The sequence below is a fragment of the Gobio gobio genome, assembly GCF_949357685.1.
Source record: "Gobio gobio genome assembly, chromosome: 21".
In the NCBI taxonomy this organism is placed as follows: Eukaryota; Metazoa; Chordata; class Actinopteri; order Cypriniformes; family Gobionidae; genus Gobio; species Gobio gobio.
In genome coordinates this window covers 36,959,373-36,981,510 of record NC_137117.1, presented here as the reverse complement: position 1 = coordinate 36,981,510, position 22,138 = coordinate 36,959,373, and the positions used below count along the sequence as shown (strand labels likewise).

The 22,138-nt window shown below is 39.4% G+C and overlaps 1 protein-coding gene across 2 annotated transcripts in view; it reads left to right on the top strand.

Annotated features, from left to right (window-relative positions):
* kcna10a (potassium voltage-gated channel, shaker-related subfamily, member 10a) overlaps nt 1-21,278 on the top strand; it is a 32,165-nt gene extending 10,887 nt beyond the window's left edge. The window contains exons 1-2 of one of the 2 annotated variants that reach the window (XM_079801836.1): nt 8,925-9,007; nt 19,088-21,278. In XM_079801836.1, the coding sequence (XP_079657962.1) occupies nt 19,226-20,938 (1,713 nt within the window). In that variant the 5' untranslated portion in view covers nt 8,925-9,007; nt 19,088-19,225 and the 3' untranslated portion in view covers nt 20,939-21,278. Of the gene's footprint in view, nt 1-8,924; nt 9,008-19,087 lie in introns of those variants that run through there. The other variant, XM_079801835.1, reaches the window with a different exon arrangement.
* Nucleotides 21,279-22,138: the final 860 nt, after the last annotated feature.

Sequence of the window (22,138 nt, the reverse complement as noted above, 5' to 3'; positions counted from 1 at the left end):
AACTGTGCAGATTGTGAAATACTCAGACCGGCCCGTCTGGCACCAACAACCATGCCACGCTCAAAATTGCTTAAATCACCTTTCTTTCCCATTCTGACATTCGGTTTGGAGTTCAGGAGATTGTCTTGACCAGGACCACACCCCTAAATGCATCGAAGCAACTGCCATGTGATTGGTTGATTAGATAATTTAATTAATGAGAAATTAAACAGGTGTTCCTAATAATCCTTTAGGTGAGTGTATAGCACCAATTTTGGTGCTTCAGTGGTTCTTCAGCGGTTCTTCAGAGGTGCTATATAGCACCTTAGTCAAATAACTGGTGAAGAACCTCTGAAGTCTCAAAAACCTTTAAACGTACGTTTTTAAGATTACATATGATCTTTATATTCTCATGCGATTGTAAAGACTGTGAATCTATCCCTCACAACCTCATTTTCATCTGCTTAAAATGAATGATGTTTTCTACCCTGACTAAGCCTATAATCGATCTACTGCTTGCAGTTCACAGTTTCTCATTGTTTTATGTAACTAGTGATAGGAGAAACAAAGCTTTTTAAAACTGTGAATCATTCTCAACACACCACAGACTGGCGACACCTGCTGGTCATAATGGTGTAAAACTGACCCGAGATCAGTTAAAGCCGTTAGACACTCATGTTCATGGGTTCACCAGATCAACACCATCACCATCACGTGTTTTGAAATTTGGGGATTTTAAAATGTTTCGAAACCAAGGATTGAAAAATCACATGACATTGATTCAAGGTTAGGGATTGATTAGCTCCAAACCACTGGTTAGAAAGAAATAAGTTGTAAATGTTTCAAAGCTTCTTTTTTCTTGGTTGCCAGAACTCTCCACTGCAGTATTTGATTCTTTTAGGGTGCTTTATAAACCCATATGGCTGCTGATGGCCAGTGGATTTATATGCGACTCTGTGCACACTAGAGTGCGTGACCCAAAGGGACAGGCTGTTAATTTGGTCTCTGGCATCTCTATGTCTGAGGGCTTTCTCGTCTCTGCAAATCTAAGAAACTGTGCCAAAGAGAATCCCCAAGCACCACTGGCCAAAATGCACAGTATTGCAATCCTTTCCCGGCCTTATCCATACAGGCAAAGTCACTGAGTTTTAAGATTGTCTCTGAGTAAAAAATGATGTTGTGTTTTACAGTAAAATTGCTAGGAATAGCAAAAACCGAGTCAATTACAAAAACATGTTGTATTGGTCTCTGAGGAACAGCATGGATTTTATTCACATTCTTTAGGAAGTAAAAATAGACTTCAAATGTTCTGTTTCCTTTCAGCAGCCCAGTAGCTGAAATTTGTTCCCATGGATTGAACTCGGGAAAACTCGGGAAGAGAGAATGAAATGAAATAAATAAATAAATATGACTGCTTGCCTGGTAATGGAATATTCAAATATTTTTAGGTTGTATTCGTACTGATGCACAAACTATGACGTAGAGGAGGGTGAAAACATAAACCTCTCTCAGTGTGTGACTAAAAACAACACAGGCACCGGATACTTTGAGAAGCTCATGGGAAACTAGCCTGGTCCTACCAGACTCTCGTACATTTCATTTGTACTGAGAGTCTGGCCACTCTCCATTGAAAAGCATTAACTTGAAGGCGGGAAACTCTGCCCAGAGCCACTCTGGATCTGCCATAACCAATCGCTAACATTTGGTCGTGACATATGTCATCTCAATAGCGCAAGACATCAACGTCATTGTTCTCAGCCACTCCCTTTGTTCGCTGATTGGACCGGTAAAATTTGATCGGAGAAAACCAGAAAACCAGTCTCTTTCAATCAATATCACACATAATGTGTAAATTTGTACCGTTGAAATGTATGTCATATAGATAAAGTGCAGTCTTGATCATTTTCAATCATTGTCATTTAAATCGTAGCCATAGTTTACTTCTGAAAATACTGTCAGAGACACTGTTATATTGACAACATGACTAAGCATTTTGACTAAGCATCTTGTTTGTGAACAATGACACAACGACTTGTCATTCTCATGGCACTGATATGTTCTTTGACATAAATATTTAGCCTACCTTTGAGAGATGAACTAAGGATTTTGAGCAAGTTACAGGCTTTTGCAGGAAATGGTGGCTTTTTGTGGTGCTGCTTGTGCGAATTGTTTTGAGAAATGCACTTACTGGTTTGCAAATCTTGAGGATGATCTGGGAAATGTTCCAAAGTGACTGAGAAAAACTGCAAAACGGGAAAAAAAGGAATAAATCATCATGAAATTTTGACACGTTGGTTTGACAAACCTTGACGGTGACAGGCCTTGGATGGATAGATGGATGGACGAGTCTAATAGAACCTTTTTTCTAACTGGCTCGTTTTGCATTTAATGACTGGAACTAATGCCTAGTGTTTTTAGGGGTAAGACTATTCAACAGAGAACCAGTATAATTTTGATCAACATGACATTAGCGATTGATAATGTAAGGAACAGCTTACACTTGTACATAATAAATTGCATGAATGTACCAAAGCACTTGCAATCAAAAGAATGAGAAATTGCGTTTATGATGTGCACAAGTGACTAGGTGATGTGGAGGTTGAACAAGTAGTTTTGATAATTTCAATTGTGATCTTAGAAATGCACCAAAGCAACTGAGAAAAACTGTAATTAATATTAATCAGGTAATTTTTCAGATTTCATATTACTTGAGGACGATTGAACCCTCCTCTCGTTTTAAGTATAAGCAACCTTATTTGGTCGCTATTCTGATGTACTTCTAGTGGGCATTAAATAGTGCTTTTAGGATTATTTTTTATAGGCACAGACATATAATGTCCTGATGTCCCTCCGTAAATTCCTTTTAGGTCATAGTGGACACTTCCTATTAAAGGGAAATCCTGCTCCAGAGCTGTTGCTATCTTTAAAATCATGCACTACAGACATGTTATGGGTCTTTCTTATCAGGGAGTGATGGACTAGTCATCTATTGTGAGGAAGCTTCTGGATCCTGATTATAGATTGATGTTTTGGAGCCATGCCCACTATAATTGAGCCATGTGGCGCTAATGTTCAGTTGAGCGAGATGATCCTCAGCTTATGTCACTGATCTGCCTCTGCCACATTAATCCTCTTAATAGAACCATCCTGATTCCCAACCAAACCCAAAATCACCTGCTGTAGATCGGGGGTAACCCAATGCAACCACCATGCACATTTTGTTTGCTCCGCTTAGTGGCTCAATGTGGCTACAACAAATGTAGACATTTAGAAAATGTTTTATTTTATGCTATATTTGATGTATTTATCCATTTATTTTTTCCGAACACGTAGCAACCGAAAATATAATGTACTGTTTAAAATGATTTTCTTTGCATTTTCAGTAGAATCTTTTACAGAATACAAAATGAATGTTTTTGATGACTATGCTGTTAAACTGCGTCTACCTCATGGAATGGTTATAATCACATTCCCCTCAAGTCTTCAATCTATTAATAACACAGACAAAATTGTTCAAAGGACAAATGGCATTCTTTGGGATTTACGTGCTTAGCCTTTAAAATGGCTTTTGACTTTCATATTAATTTCCTTTTGAGTGACAGAGATTGATTGAGGAATTGTAAGCATGCTTGTTATGGAAACATTCTGCTTGTGATGTGCAGTTAAAAGGGTAATTTTCCTTGATCTTCTGACGTATAAGAGGTCATTTTAAAAACGATAGAGATGCCTCTGAGGATTACAAGACGTGTAAGTGACAAGTTGGAAAAACACAGTCTTTGCATTGCCTTCCTTGTGATCCTAACATTAAAGGCAGATTAGGATGATCTGTTCCAGAATTTATTTTTGTTATGCTGGTTGAAAGTCTCTTCACATCCTGATAGCAATCACTAAGTTAAGTGGTCTAAATGTATTTATATGTTTATATAGTATATTGTCTGTGGAAGGCGTAGGACCATAAAATCCAATTATTGCATTTGGTCTGATGTCCCACCTGCCTGTCAACATACTGTATGTATTTCCATACCTCCATAAACCTCTGCACACCTGCTCGCGCAGACATCACACGTCATCAGCTCATTTCATGCTATGAGTTAGACAGACGTCAGTCACCGAGCACTGCAACTAAAACAGCAGCCGCCTTTTACAGTTCCTCCTAAACCAAAACAATGAGCTTATGCTGCGTTCACGCAGTAACTACTGTAATTTGGAAGAAATACTAGAGCCATGCATGGGCCTCAAATCTAGGCCCTGGCCCGAGACGCTCAGGACCAAGCCCGGCCTGTGTCCGGCAGCTTTTCAGAACTCTCAGGTTTGTTGGGACGAGTACACTATGAAGATGCACTTTTGGAGTAGGCTTAGCGACAAGCTGCTCCAAATAATGCTTGTGGGGAATGACAACTGCTCATTATTTGAATACATCGAGTATGCCCTGTGTGTGGCTGGTTCTCCACTTATTGTAGAGGAGGAAGCCCGCTCCGAACCAGCTATGCTTGCCCCAACCCTGTCTGCCCAAAATCCTCCAGTGGACCTCACAAAGCCAAATCCAGAGCCCAGCCTGCTATCAACCCCAGGCATGGACATTAATCCAAAGCCCAATGTAGACTGGGAGCTCATGCCTGCCGTAATGAATGAAACAGAACCTGAGACAAGGACAGGGCCTACCATCGTCCCAGAGCCCGAGCCCCAATGTGAGTCTGACCAGGTGCGAGAGTCGGCACCACCGTGTATCGAAGTGGGACTTTTGGTGGGATACGAGGAAATGGAAACCCCAACCACAATCCTGCCACTGTGGGTGAGCTCTGTGCAATATAATTATTATGAGGAATTGGATATGGGCATTCTGCTGAATCTCCAGTCCCCTCCCAGCACAAAGTTTTCTGTGTTGTCATCGCCACCGCTAGTCCCGCCCAGCTCGAAATCTTCGGTGTCTTCATCGCTGGTCCTGTCCAGCATAAATTTTGTTTCGTCACCCTGTATCAAGTCTTTGTCATTGATCCCACCCAGCCTCCCTCTCCCACATCATGATTCAGCAGGTCCGTCAGCCCCCTCGACTTCTCCTCTATCACCATTCTGTTGTATGGATAAACCTCAGGTCTTCTGGTCTCCAGTGTTGCTCAGGCAAGAGGATCCCCCGGCTCCGCTGACCCCGTCACTCCATCTGGGTCCGTTGACCTGTCGCCTCCACCTTGGCTTCTCCCTCCCCCAGCTCCACCAGATACCATCGTCCTTAAGGCTCCACCGGGTTCTCTCCACCATGGCTCCTCCCTCCGTCGACACCACCGTGGGCTTTCATCCTAGCTGTGCTCTGGATCACGACCTGGCTACTCCTCCTATCCTCGCCTTCCTGGCTCCTCCCACCATAATCACCTCCTCGGTTTCTCCTTCTGGCATTGGTTCCTGTCCCCCTGTCCTTCACCAGCCCCTCGCTACCTCATGAACCACCTCCTAAGTCATACTATCGTGCAAGACTACACCTTCCCGGGGGTGGGCGTTCTGTCACAATTACTTTAATTTCATTTTCAAGGACTTTTAGTTTGCTCATCTTTTGTGTCCCATTGTTCCCACCAGTTATTAGTCTCCTTGGTTACTCATTAATTAGATCTCACCTTTTAGAATTCAGTTTGTCATCTTGTATATTTAGGCCCCTCTGTTCCTTTGACCGGTATTGTGGTGTTTGTGCATGGCAAGCTATTTTGTTTGTATTTCAACACTCTTGAAGTAATCTTCTATTTGAATGAAATCATCTATCTTGTTCATCCTGAGGCAAAACGTTACAATTGGGAGTAACAGTATTTTTACCATACTGTGTCACTATTGATTTGTCTGTTATAGATCATTTGATATGTATTTATACTGTAGTGCCACAGTCAAACTGAATGGTTGTGATAGTTGTAATTTGCTGTTCTTTCATTTGCGTCGGCATTTATGGGGTTAATGCGTTAGATTATTATCGGATACAGAAGACAGAGTGTAGAGAACACTTCTTTTGTTATTACTTTGATCAAAGCCATTCACTGTAATCCTGAATAAAAGCTTCAGTGAAGCGACATCTTAATAGCTTATTACTTCTAAATTAGGATGGTTTTTATGTAAAAATCTTGATAACATTTTAAGTGGACCTCAGAGAACATCATAAAATGAAAAAGAAAAATGCAGTTCTTGACCCTTTTAGGCTTTGTGGAAATGAGCACCTGTTTAACAACCTGTCACAAAGAGATGGACCATCTTTGACACTGCATTTTAAAGGACCTGGTTTAAAAGTGTAATATAAGTCACTGTTTGCTTTAATGACCAGACAGAGAGAAATTGATGAAAGCATGTGTTGTTTGGACAGCAGCCCACAAGTCATTTATCATGTCACATTACAGCTGCTCTGGTCAATGTGTAATTAATCTCTCTTAACAAGAACAGACCAGACGTGGATAGTTACAGCAGGGTGCTTTTAGTCTTTTATGGATTCTCATTTTCAATATGTATTTGCTTAGGTGTATTAAATATAGTCATGAATAGTCAAGTTAATAGCATTTTTTCCTTTGAATACTTCACTGAGTGGTTGCTAGGGTGTTGCTAAGCAGTTGCTAAAGTGTTTTGAGGGGTTGCTAGGTGGATGCATTCTGAATGGTTGCAGGGGGGGGGGGGGGTTGCTAGATAGTTGCTCATTTGTTCTGCAGGAGATGCTAGGTGGTTGATATGATTTTCTGGTTGGCTGCAAGGCAGTTGCTTGGTAAATGCTAGGGTATTCTTGGTGGTTGCTAAGTGGTTAATAAAGTGTTATAAGTGGGTCCTGGGGCATTGCTGGAATGTTCTAGGCCAGGGATGCTTAATCCTGTTCCTGGAGACCTTTCTGCGTTCAGCTCCAAGCCTATCAAACACACCTGAACCCGATAATTAAGATCTTCTGAAACACTTGATAATTACAGACAGGTAATCTCTTGAAGTCGGTAGATCTCCATGAACAAAATTGGGCATTCCTGTTCTATGCTATAATTACATAGACAAATATATACAAATAGATAGAAAAATAAATAGCAGACAGACAGACAAGATGGATGGATGAACGGACGGACGGACGGACGGACGGACGGACGGACGGACGGACGGACAGACAGACAGACAGACAGACAGACAGACAGATAGATAGATAGATAGATAGATAGATAGATAGATAGATAGATAGATAGATAGATAGATAGATAGATAGATAGATAGATAGATGGATGGATGGATGGATGGATGGATGGATGGATGGATGGATGGATGGATGGATGGATGGATGGATGGATGGATGGATGGATGGATGGATGGATGGATGGATGGATGGATGGATGGATGGATGGATGGACGGACAGACAGATAGATAGATAGATCAACAGACAGACAGACAGACAGACAGATAGATAGATAGATAGATAGATAGATAGATAGATAGATAGATAGATAGATAGATAGATAGATAGATAGATAGATAGATAGATAGATAGATAGATAGATAGATAGATAGATAGATAGATAGATAGATAGATAGATAGATAGACAGACAGACAGACAGACAGACAGACCTATAGATGAATGGACGGACGGACGGACGGACGGACGGACAGACAGATAGATAGATAGATAGATAGATAGATAGATAGATAGATAGATAGATAGATAGATAGATAGATAGATAGATAGATAGATAGATAGATAGATAGATAGATAGATAGATAGATAGATAGATAGATAGATAGATAGATAGATAGTCAAGTCAAGTCAAGTCAACTTTATTTATATAGCGCTTTTAACAATGCAGATTGTTTCAAAGCAGCTTTACAGTGTTAAACAGGAAAATAATGCAGCATAATTTTATTCAGCCGTCTAGCCATTCTGGAGAAAAAATGTCATCAGTTCATTTCAGTTATCATACAGTGACAGTGTGGGCTTTAGATCAGTAATTAGAGCAGTAATTTAGTTTATATGGTTAATTTAGTTTAATAATTAGATTTCTTTCGATATTTAGTTGAAAAATTTTGAAAAATTTTGTATCCCCAACTGAGCACGCCAAGCCAGAGGCAACAGTGGCAAGGAAGATAGATAGATAGATAGATAGATAGATAGATAGATAGATAGATAGATAGATAGATAGATAGATAGATAGATAGATAGATAGATAGATAGATAGATAGATAGATAGATAGATAGATAGATAGATAGATAGATAGATAGATAGATAGATAGATAGATAGATAGATAGATGATAGATAGACAGATTCCGTTTCACAACAGAAAAAAGCTTTGACATCTGATGCCAGCCACAAATCGGTTCCTTAAATCTGCAGATCGAATGATAGCACTCTGTCATTTCAGTGTCCTCCACCTGTCTGTTGATGATGGAGTTGATCTGTAAGTGTGGAGGGTGAGTCGGCGAGCCGTTGAGTTGTAGTGATCTTTAAATAAGCAGGCTCAGGATTGATGTAATATGTAACCGATCGGTCTGGCGGGTATTGATGCTGGATGATGCAAGGCTCTAGTCAGGTATATTCACCCATGGTTGATCTACGCTCATCAAATGGGTCTGGGCTGCCATCGGTTAGGCGGTGTGTCGCGATGAATATAAAATCTATCGCATGACAGTTAACAGCTGTTTTACAAGGGCGATCAGACGTCTCTCCCTGTAAAAGGTGAGAAGGTGAGCCGCTGACGAGAGATTGGTTACAGCGGTGGCTATATGGACCTCTATTAAAGTTTGATACTTAAAAATCGGACTTTATTTTACTGTTGTGTGATAGCTAATTCTTCTCTCTTGTGTTTGTGTGCTTTTTTTTGTTATTCTATGCGCATGGTGTATCCAAACAAATGTGTGTGTGAGTTTGTGTGCTTGCGTGCGTGTGTGTGCGTAGTTGTTTGCGTAGTGTCAGCTCTAGTTTCTTGGCAGCATAAGGTTACCCAATGCTGACTTTAATAGATTAAGCCACTCTGAACCCAAATGTAGAACAAGCAACAGGCAGAAACAACAGCCGGACAGGAGACCCCTCTCTCTTGAGAGGTAGGCCTGTATCTGTGTGTGTGTGTGTGTGTGTGCGCGTGTGTGTGTGCGGGCATGTGCGTGTGTGTGCATGTTCAGTTAAAAAAATGAGTATTAGGCAACATCTGTTCAGACACCCTGTTAAGGAAGGGAATGTTGATTAGGGTAATTTTGTTCTGAATCATCTGTAATTTCAGTGTTTTGTAAATGTGAATGTTGGTTTTAATATGCTCTGCTATCATACATTTTGAAGTGTGAACAATTAATTTGTCAGATTACTGTTTAGAACAAAAATAGGCTTTTATTAATTTTCTTTCAAAATATTTTGAAACTTTTTTGTATTAATACAGGGTTAAATACGACCTAGATATGTCGCGTGAGATTCACTTGCATGATATAATATTTAATTTGTTAATTATTTATTTTAAGAATTCGTAAGAGTGTTGTCAAAAAGATCCATATAGTCAATATAAAGAACCCTATACAGTGATAAATGGTTCTTAATATGAAGAGGGTTCTTTGCTTAACTTAAGATTAATTTGAAGATTTTAGAGTGTAGCGATAAATTACAGAATATTACAAAACTAAAATATAGAATAGGGTCATATTTGTTTTTATTTACTTCCATGATTTTCATATCATGTGAAACATCAAAAAAGAAAGATTAAAAAATAAAATAAAATATCTAGCTGATTGTAAAAGATCTTAGTTTCTAAAGACGGTTTGTTTTCATATGCGAGCACAATGTAAAAAATTATATGATCAATACGTTATGACATACATGATTATGATTTTTATGAGTTATGATTTTTACATTGCTTTAACTCATCGAAATAAGCAATTTTCAACTTCATAAATGTTCAAGTTTTACAAGATTCAACAATTTTTTAAAGTCAGTTTAATGTAATTTATGTTGAAATGACTTAAACATATAGTTGATTGTACTTAATTTAAGACAGCAACGTTTTTACAGTGATCTCTGATAACGTAAGCTTCTTGTAAATGTTCTTATCCAGCATCAGTCACTTGTCTTAATAACATTTTCTTTTCTCTTCTTATTTTTTCTTTGTGTGCTTGTATTTTTTCCAAATATATTGGGTCACACTTTAGATTAGGGTCCAATTTTCACTATTAACTAACTATTAACTGTGACCTTTGCCTCAAAAAACTCCTAATTACTGCTTATTAATAATTATTAAGGTAGTTGTTAAGTTTAGGTATTGGGTAGGGTTAAGGGATGTAGAATATGATCATGCAGAATAAGGCATTAATATGTGCTTTATAAGTACTAATAAACAGCCAATATCCTAGTAATATGCATGATAATAATCAACTAGTTCATAGTGAGAATTGGACCCTAAAGTGTTACCAAAATATATCCTGCTATATCAGTGTTTTTCACCCAGTATAACGTCAGCCTCTCTCTCTCTTTCTTGCTCTATCTCTCTCCGTGACGCACATGTTCTCTGTTTTCTGGTCAGTGGCAGCTGAGCAGGATGACTCATTTTTGGCATCTTTAATTAAACATCTGTCCGCGGCTCTCAAACCACAGCTCCTACATAAGATTCACCCTGAGAATGCAGGACATTTAGAAATCTCTAATACCTGTACTGTACATGCATGAAATCCGGTTACACTTTATTTTCAATAGTCCACTTTAGCCATTCTACTGACTGTAAGTGACTTTGCAGCTACATGTCAACTAACCCGAAACCTAACAGTCTACTAATACTCTAATGAGAGTTAGTTGACATTTAGTTGAAAAGCTACTTATAGTTAGTCGAGTGTCTAAAGTAGACCATTTCAATCTTGTTGTCCTCGTTTCAATGTAATTATACATTTAAGTACCGAGTAATATAAATTAACTATGCACTTGCTATAGGGTTAGTGTTAGATTAAGTTTGGCCTAGGGTTAGTTACATGTAATTATGCATAATGTATAGTTATTACTATAGTAACTACATGTACCATGTGTAACAAGGACACTGCAAAATAATGTGTTATCTAAAACCCTTAACTTGTAGCCAAATTTTTTTTATTTTTAATTCAGTATTATTAGCGCATTGCTCTGTGGAAGCTAATGTGTTCGAAGTGGTTGCTTTTAAGTGATTTCTAGGATGGTTTCTAGGGTGTTAACCAAGTCAAAATAGATCCATCCTAAGACTCTTAGTTCATTTCTGATAGGTGGTCTCTAAATTGAATTCAGATCCCTCCTTCAATGCAAGCAAGTCACTTAGAAACGTACTAGCAGAACGTAGATTTGAGGTATTTATATCTGTGGTTCAAATGTGTGGGATGTGTTATGCACTGACGTTTATTACCGACAGGCTGAGGAGTTTTGAGAAAAATAAATTGTGAAATGTGAGCAATAATAATAGTGCATGCACCACTAATAATCATTTTGATTTTGCTAAGATGTTGTCTTTGTATTAAATTGAAATGTCCTTGGTTTAAAACAGCGATAAATACTGGCCTGTTACTAATGACTTGTACAGCTTGGCTGAAGGCACGGCAACATTTCCTCTGAACCCAATGCAGGCCAGTGGAATAGTAAGTGAATTAGATGAGGGGCGATTGTTTTTCCCCACAGTCTTGGCCTTTACTGGGCTGACAGTTTCTCTTTCTCTCTCGGCTTCCTTCGCTCTCGACTTCTCTTTCGGCAGCTCTCTTATTCTCCCACACCGCCTCACAGGCCAGGACTCTGGTGTCAAGTGTTTGACAGGGGTTACATTTTAGCTGAGGTGATGTCCGGCTGACTGTTGTGTCAGAGGTGTGTCACCATAGATACGGGAAACGTCACATTAAGAACAGCAGGGAACCCGTCCAAATGTCTGGGCAAATGTACGAAACTCGAGTTTGTGACAGCCAGAGGAAATGGGAATGCAAAGAAGCTTCGCAACCTTTAGCATTTGAGTGTTAATATGAATGGGTGACCAGCTCACATTTACCCCTAAATCAAAAAAAATTATTAAAAAAAGGAAATTATATTTTGCATAAAGCTTGTTTTAGGACTGCATTGTTTAATTATCATGCACAAACATTCTTGATAATCAAGCTTTCCAAATTCATGTAATATGGAATATGTCCCGTTATTTTTAATAGTGTTTTTCTGAAATTATTGTTTAATAAAAATGTTATTATTTATTTAAATTGCATTAAACATTACAAGAAATACTGACATTGGTGTATAAATACTTTTGGTCCCACTTTGTATTAGGTCTCCTTTAACTACTATGTACTTACATTCAAATTAATAATTGGATACATTGTGTACATTTCAGTTCAATTCACATTTATTTGTATAGCGCTTTTCACAATACATACACTATATTGCCAAAAGTATTGGGACACCCCTCCAAATCATTGAATTCAGGTGTTCCAATCATTTCCAGGGCCACAGGTGTTTAAAAAATCAAGCACTAGGCATGCAGACGCTTCTACAAACATTTGTGAATGTGCATCTAAGCCTTACATCACCTAGTGCAATGCCAAGCATGGGATGCAGTGGGGTAAAGCACGCCGTCACTGGACTCTAGAGCAGAGGAGACGTGTTTTCTGGAGTGACCAATCACGCTTCTCTGTCTGGTAATCCGATGGACGAGTCTGGGTTTGGCGGTTGCCAGGAGAACGGTACTTGCCTGACTGCATTGTGCCAAGTGTAAAGTTTGGTGGAGGGGGGATTATGGTGTTGGTTTGTTTTTCAGGGGTTGGGCTTGGCCCCTTAGTTCCAGTAAAAAGAACTCTTAATGCTTCAGCATACCAAGACATTTTGGACCATTTCATGCTCCCAAATTTGTGGGGACAGTTTGGGGACGGCCCCTTCCTGTTCCAACATGACTGCACCAGTGCACAAAGCAAGGTCCATAAAGACATGGATGAGGGAGTTTGGTGTGGAGGAACTTGACTGTCCTGCACAGAGTCCTGAGCTCAACCCGATAAAACACCTTTGGGATGAATTAGAGCGGAGACTGTGCGCTTCTAGAAGAATGATCAAAAATGTCCCATAAACACACTCCTAAACCTTGTGGAAAGCCAGAAGAGTTGAAGCTGTTATAGCTGCAAAGGGTGGGCCAACTCCATATTGAACCCTACGAATTAGGAGATTGGGATGTCATCAAAGTTCATGTGCATGCAAAGGCAGGCGTCCCAAAACTTTTGGCAATATAGTGTATTATTTCAAAGCAGCTTTACAGAAAATGCATGTGTGTCAAGTTATGTATTTCCGAAATGTGCATATACAAATCACACAGTTAGCTAACAATGTATTAATTTAAGGCAGAGACAATGAGCTCATTGAAGCAATGAATGCATGTTATTAACAAATCATAAGGATATATAGAACATTTAATATTGTGCATGTGAACATCTGAAGTCTTCATAAGAGGCTGGATCCAAACTGGAGCTGACATACTCTCTAGTTACCTCAGGATGGGCGTCCCGAGATGAATAATTAGCGTAGCTGCTGTTTGTAACATCAAGCAAAGATGATCATGTGCATTTGATCTGATATAACTGGAGTACAAGGTTATGAAATGCATTATGTAAATGCTTGGCTAAAGAGATGCGTCTTTAGTCTAGATTTAAACTGGGAGAGTGATGCCCCAAATGTTATCAGGAAGGCTATTCCAGAGTTTAGGAGCCAACTGTCAAAACGCTCTCCCTCCTTTAGTGGACCAGAGTCTTGTGATCTTAAAGAGCGTGATGGCTTGTGGGGTGACAGACGATAAGTTAAATACACATGAACTAAATCATTTAGGGCCTTATAGGTCAGTAGCAGTACTTTATTATTGATACAGAACTTGAAGGTGCCCTGCCACACGAAACCGTTTTTACTTTTTGAAAATTGTTAGGTCCATATGTGTTTGTGTTATGTCGTGAATGTGAAGATGAACTGCTACCTCCTCTGTCAGCTCTAGCCACTGAAAAGAAATAAGCGGAGAAATCAGGTCAATTACTAAAGCTGGTCAGTCTGACGTGGTGTTGCCTGAGCTTATTACTATTCATGAGCTCGCCCAGTTGAGACCGCGCCCCCATTTAGCTCAGTGACAGTTTTCGTATACAGCAAGGATGTCTGAACGTCAACGGGCTAGATTAACGGATTTATTTTCCGATAATTACCAGCGGACAATACATTATCCCACTTATTATACGGCTATTTGCCAAAACGAGAAAAGAAACTTAACACAATGGGTCTTTAAAAATGTTTTTGCTACTGTTTCGTGGCTTCCGCTGACAAAATAAATAGTTCGCCACAGATAGAACTTGACAGTTTCAGGTGTTGCGTCTTACTAGCTGACTTTCACTTTCAAGGAAATTCCATTGCAATAAGCGAATGGACTTGTTGCGAACGTTGGGAAGGCCCATTCATGTGAATGCAACTTTCTGCAGCACTCTGAAGAGCCGTGTAATAAGCTATAAGAACATGCTGTAATTTCAAATGGCAAAACTACCAGGCTCAAACCACCTTTGCTTCTATAATGCCAAAATTACAAGTAGGCTATTTGTCTTTGAATGTCTATCTAAGGCCGCCGCCATGTCTCCAAACGCAGGCATATAAACACATGGCTTGAAACAAAGTAACCAAGGCATTTTTTCCATGGTAGAACTTCAGACATTACCACAAAAGTAATGAAATACATGTGGCAGGGCACCTTTAATAGATAACCAGTGCAGAGATTACAAATTTTGTGTTAAATTATCATATTTTCTTGACCTAGTAAGAACTCTAGCAGCTGCAATTTGGACAAATTGTAACTTGTTAATTGAAAATGCTGGACAACCAGATAGTAATGCATTACAGTAATCTAGTCTAGAGGTCATGAATGCATGAACTAACTTTTCTGCATCAAAAACAGATAGCATGTTCCGTAGCTTAGCGATGTTTCTGAGGTGAAAGAAGGCTGTTTTTGTAACATATGAGATATGATTTTTGAAAGACAAGTTGCTGTCTAATATAACACCCAGGTATTTTATTGTAGAGGATGAAGTAACAGTACATCTTTCTAAATGCAAACTGCATTTTAAGAGATTCTGTGTACAGCTTTTCCATCCAATAAGTAATACCTGGCTTTTCTGGTATTACTTCTGGTAATTTAATAGAAGAAATCATTCAATATTTTATATCTTTAACACACTCAACTTGGTTCATTTAGAGATTTCATCTGGTCGTGATGAGATAATTGCATGTTTTTATATATATATATATATATATTATCAAGTGGCAGCATATGTGAGAATATCAGATGGCCTAACACAGATCCTTGTGGCACTCCATAATTTACTGACATTATTTTAGATTATTCCCAGTTTAAATCGACAAAATGGTAGCGACCACCTTAATGTCTGTCCGTGAATTCCAGTGTTATATTGTTGGTTTAAGAGCACTTTATGATCTATGGTGTTGAATGCAGCACTAAGATCAGGTAAAACTAGAATTGAGATACAGCCTTGGTCAGAAGCAAGACGTTTTTTGTCATTTTAACAAGCACAGTTTCTGTATTATGGTCGGGCCTGAATCCAGACTGAAATATATATAGCTACACTATATTGCCAAAAGTTTTGGGACACCTGCCTTAACATGCACATGAACCTGACATCCCATTCTTAATCCCTAGGGTTTAATATGGAGTTGGCCCACCGTTTGCAGCTATAACAGCTTCAACTCTTCTGAGAAGGCTTTCAACAAGGTTTAGGAGTGTGTTTATGGGAATTTTTGACCATCCTTCTAGAAGCGCATTTGTGAGGTCAGGCACTGATGTTGGACGAGAAGGCCTGGCTCTCAGTCTCCGCTCTAATTCATCCCAAAGGTGTTCAATCGGGTTGAGGTCAGGACTCTGTGCAGGCCAGTCAAGTTCCTCCACACCAAACTCGCTCATCCATGTCTTTATGGACCTTGCTGGAACAGGAAGGGGCCATCCCCGAACGGATCCCACGAAGTTGGGAGCATGAAATTGTCCTAAATGTCTTGTTATGCTGAAGCATTAAGAGTTCCTTTCACTGGAACTAAGGGGCCAAGCACAACCCCTTAAAAACAACCCCACACCATAATCCCCCCTCCACCAAACTTTACACTTGGCACAATGCAGTCAGGCAAGTCCCGTTCTCCTGGAAACCGCCGAACCCAGACTCGTCCATATCTTTAACACACTCGTCCATCAGATTGCCAGACAGAGACGCGTGATTGGTCACTCCAGAGAACACGTCTCCTCTCCTCTAGAGTCCAGTGGCGGCGTGCTTTACCCCACTGCATCCCACACTTTGTATTGCACTTGGTGATGTAAGGCTTGGATGAGCTGCTCGGCCATGGAAACCCATTCCATGAAGCTCTACACACTGTTCTTGAGCTAATCTGAAGGCCACACAAAGTTTGGAGGTCTGTAGCTATTGACTCTGCAGAAAGTTGGCAACATCTGCGCACTGTGACCCTCAGCATGCGCTGACCCCGCTCTGTGATTTACGTGGCCTACCACTTCATGGCTGAGTTGCTGTTGTTCCCAATTGCTTCCACTTTGTTATAATACCACTAACAGTTGACTGTGGAATATTTAGTAGTGAGGAAATTTCACGAATGGTCTTATTGCACAGGTGGCAACCCATCACGGTACCACGCTTGAGTTCACTGAGCTCCTGAAAGTGACCCATTCTTTCACAAATGTTTGTAGAAGCGTCTGCATGCCTAGTGCTTGATTTTATACACCTGTGGCCATGGAAGTGATTGGAACACCTGAATTCAATGATTTGGACAGGTCTCCCGTTACCTTTGGCAATATAGTATATATATATATATATATATATATATATATATATATATATATATATATATATATATATATATATATATATATATATATATATATATATATATATATATATATATATATATTATTTATTTATTTATTTTTGCAAGGAGGAGCATAATTGAGCAGACACAACTAATATTTTAGACATCAAAATTTAAGATTTGAAATGGGTCTGTAATTTGGCAATTGTGTACATACATGTTATTGGACACTGTAAAAAATGTATAATCTTCCCAACTCAAAATTTTCTAGTGACTGGTCACATCTAAATTTTTCAATTGGCCAAATTGAATTTCTGTGAATTGAATTGTATCAATTGTGGCAACAGCCTGTTAACATGGGCTCAATTAGAAATAATATGTTGAGCCAATGGAAAAATTTAATTTACCAACACTGTAAAAAATTGGCCTCTCCAATTTAAAATTTTCTAGTGACAGATCACATCTACATTTTTCAATTTGGCCAGCTAAAAATTTTAGATGTGATCGCTCACTAGAAAATTTTTAATTGGGGAAATATTTTACAGTGAAACTGTGTGGTTGGTCCAATTAAATATTTTAAATTGTAGTAACAATTGTTTATTTCTCACTGTCCCAAAAGACAAAAATGACTAAAAACATAAATATATTAAGCAAAATACAGAACACAGACAACAGGGTTGACATTTTATCACATTACTTTATTAACAAGTAAATTCCAACACAGGATATTTGGGTGAAAATACCTTATTTTCAATAAGGAAAACTCTGAATATTCAAGAAGTCTTCTGCATAACAGGATGTCTTAAAGTGGTGAAGAAAACACGGCACTGCAAGCTAAAAACCTGCAAATAAAAATAAAAACTAACATTAATGGCAAAGTTTCCTTGCATCACATCTGGCAAATGACAGAACAGAAGTTACTTCATTATATAATGAGGATGAGACGAATGAATGGATGAATAAGAAAATCGAGCTTGACGTGTTTGATATTAAAAGGCAATAACTTAAGCCCTGAAAGAGGCCGACGCCAAATGCAATCTCCGGCACCATGTTCAACGGTCGCATGCCGCATATATCACACAAATGACTTAATTTACTTATTACCTATCATTTTAGACATATAAGACATGAGGAAAATAAAACTATTGGCTACCCTTAGAGTAAACGAGAACACACGCATGAAACCAATGAATGCATGAACTCGTGATTCTACAAAATGTCTTTTAAACTTCATACCCGGTCATAAAGTAAAACTCTGGAGAATAATTTCAGTGCTAAATACTCACCAACGTCTTTGTGAGATGAATATCTCTATTCTCTTGGGAATGTCCGTTTCGGTCTTCAGCACCTGCTGGTTCGGCTCCGCTCGCGCTGCCGCTCCCGCGTCTCCGCATTTGAAATCTCCACACAAACGGTTCTCTTCAAGCGCATTTTGCGCATGCGTATACCGTTTTTCGAACGTAGGACTTGTTCAGCCAACATGGATTTTTCACTTCGACTTCATAGATTGACTGAGCATAATTAAATATGTTCGGTGAATATACAATTTTAATTTTGAGTTAAGACCTTAAGCTATGATTAGTACAATGCATCTTTTTGCATGGGGATAATTATTTGGAAGTCATTTATTGGGCCAATATGTAATGATTTATGAAATTTATGAAAACATTTTTTACAGTGTACTTATATTTTAAAATACCTGCATGTAATTATGTCTGTAATTATTTCCTGCACACTGCTGACCTTTTCCTTACGCCTTAACCCACCCTTAAATCTACCCATACCACCAAACCTGTCCCTAACCTTACCTGTATCCCATCTCAATAGCAGCACAAGTCTTTTGCAATACATCAACACAATCAGTATATTTTTATGTAAGTACATAGAAAAACACCTAATGCAAAGTGTGACCATACTTCTAAAATAGTTAAATTACAATTGAAATAACATATCGTTGTTTATTTTGCATTACATTAATTGTGAATTGGAGGTTGTTTAATTCTCATAAAAACAATGTAGTTGTCAATCATGTCAACTGTCATGTGTTTCCTTCAAGGATTGTGAAATTTTTATCACTCTCATATTTTTCAGTGTAAAACAGATTCACAGTGAAAACAAAAATAACCCAGCAACGACTGACATTTTTGGAAGTGTTGTGATGCTGACACTTCCCAAAATATGTCACCTTCACCAGCTGCTCTCCTCAGGGTTCCACTCAGACCAGTAACCAAGAAACAGTGTGCCTCTCAAACACCATTTACTGGTTTAGACTGAGTTTTATTAGCAAAAAGATGCTCTAACACGTCTTCTTTTTTTTGCAGGTCCCAGCACTGTGGATTCTTCCTCAGTTTGTTGACCTTCACCTCAAAATCAAATGCAGAAGAGCACTTGAAATATTGAACCAGTGATTTTGTTCTGGTGAAAGTTGAATTGGGAGGTTGTGCGATATCTGTGGCCACATGACGGTCCAGGCTGGAAGGATAGAGGTGGCGCTAGTTGACTTTGACAGTATGGAGAATACTGACAACGGTGTGGACAACTTCAATGACCCAGACTATCCCAATGAGATGACGGCTTTGACGGTAGAAATGCCAGAGTTTAGGCCTGACAGCACCTACTGCAATGCTGCAAAAGTGTCGCCGTACAAAGAGAAGACCCCACAAAATCTGGATGTACTGCAGTCACCTGTCTTGCCTCCTCACACGAGGAGAGGGCGTGCTAGCTGTGCTAGTCTAATTTCCAACTGGAAGTTACTTTTGAACAGTGAAGGAACACAAAGTGAGACGATCTTCAGTAAACTGGCCAAAGAATGCTACGAGGACTTGTTTGTTGATAAGCGAGCTCTTGACGAAGGTGATCAGAAGGTCATCATTAACATTGCCGGTCTTCGCTTCGAAACCCGTCTGAGGACCCTCAACCAGTTCCCTGACACTCTTCTGGGTGACCCAATGAAAAGAATGGGCTATTTTGACCCCATGAGAAACGAGTACTTCTTTGACCGCAATCGTCCAAGCTTTGATGGGATCTTGTACTACTATCAGTCGGAGGGCAAGATTCGCCGCCCTGCGAATGTACCTTTAGATGTCTTCTCAGATGAGATCAACTTCTACGAGTTAGGACAGGAAGCCATGGACCAGTTCCGCGAGGAGGAGGGCTTTATCAAAGAGGTGGAGGTCCCGTTGCCATCCAATGAGTTCCACAAGCAGTTCTGGCTCCTTTTCGAATACCCAGAGAGCTCAAACGCAGCCCGAGGGGTTGCTCTCGTTTCCGTCTTCGTCATCGTCATCTCCATCATCATATTCTGCCTGGAGACTCTCCCAGAATTCCGTGAGGACCTGGAGATTTTTCCAACTGCGGGTTTTTCCTTAAACCAAACGCATCCCTCAGATTCTCCCCCAAGCGCCTCTCCCAAAACCATCACCAGCACCTTCTCCGACCCCTTCTTCATCATTGAGACCGCTTGCATTATCTGGTTCTTCTTCGAGCTCCTGGTGCGTTTCCTGGTCTGCCCCAGCAAGCGAGAATTTTTCAACAACATCATGAACATGATTGACATTGTCTCCATTATTCCCTATTTTGTCACTTTGATCACTGAGATTGTGACCACGACCAATAAGTCCAACACGGGGCAGAGCATGTCCCTGGCCATCCTGCGAATCATTAGGCTGGTGCGAGTGTTCCGGATCTTTAAGCTTTCCAGACACTCCAAAGGGCTGCAGATCCTGGGCCAGACGCTCAAGGCCAGCATGAGGGAACTTGGACTGCTCATCTTCTTTCTCTTCATCGGCGTCATTCTCTTCTCCAGCGCCATCTATTTCGCTGAGGTGGACGACCCCAAAACCCAGTTTGTTAGCATCCCTGATGGATTCTGGTGGGCAGTAGTTACCATGACCACTGTGGGTTATGGAGACATGTGTCCCATTACACTAGGCGGTAAGATTGTGGGCACTCTATGTGCCATCGCTGGGGTGTTGACCATCGCCCTGCCAGTGCCTGTAATAGTCTCAAATTTCAACTACTTTTACCATAGAGAGACAGATCAGGAAGACAAGCAGCCCATAGCTGAGACAACCGATCAATCTGTAAAGTCAGGGAACAATACAAAATACGGAAGTAGTTCCTCTCTGAACAAGGCAAATGGCAATTGGCAGACTGACAAATCAAAGTATTAAAACCCATATCGAAACATGATTTTCATGAGCGTGAATCTCTTTAAACATGTCCAGGTCATATTTCACCCCAAGATCAAGTGATTATACACTTATGCAAAACAGTTCTTCTAACCGTAATTCATGGAGTGTGTATAGCTTTTCATTTTGTTAAACAATCATGTAGGAAGACACATCATGGCCATATTCCAGGCTGACAATGTCAAAGTTCATTGAAAATTCATTGAAAGTCTTCAGACTTTACAAAGTGCTGGACTCTGGCATTGTCAGTGCCAGATTTAGATCAAGAATATAGGCACCTTTTGATGGAAATAAATGGTGTGATGTTATTTACATCAATGTGAAAAAAAAAAAAGAAAAAAAGTTGCCTTACATTTTAAGTAAAATCAACTGGATGTTTAAGTAATTCATTTACATTAAACTGACTTAAAGTGAAATAATTGAATCTTGTATAACTTATAAAAAGGTTGAAAACTGCTTAACTTATTTTGATGAGTTAAAGCAATGTAAAAACATTATGTTGTCATAACTTATTGATCATATATTTTTTTATAGCGATCAAGAGGTGCATCCATTTTTGATTAAGATCTTGTATTGACAATGCAAGAGTCAAGTACTTCTAAAACAAATATGTTTAAGGTATATAAATAAATACTTTACCATTTACATAATGATTAAAGGGATAGTTCACCCAAAAGGTGTATATGACATTCTTCTTTCAGACGAACACAATCAGAGTTATATTACAAAAGTCCAGGCTTATCCAAGCATTAGAATTTGATTCATAGTTGCTCTGTTTTTGAAGTCCATAAAAAGTGCATCTGTTCGTCAAATAACTGCTCCACACGGCTCAGGGGTGTTAATAAAGGCCTTCTGAAGCGAATCGACGCGTTTGTGTAAGAAAAATATCCATATTTAAAACTTTATCAAGTAAACTTTCGACCGACCGCCTTCCCTGTTCAATTTATGGAAAAAGTGTTGAAAGTTCCCCTGCCGATGGAAAGACAAACGCGACCAGGTCCGCTCGTCATGACGTCACGTACACATCTTGAGTTTCACTGTCAACATTCAACACTTTTCCAAGGAAGGCGGTCGGCTGAAAGTTTACTTGATAAAGTTTTAAATATGGATATGTTTCTTACACAATCGCGTCGATTCGCTTCAGAAGGCCTTTATTAACACCCCAGAGCCGTGTGGAGCAGT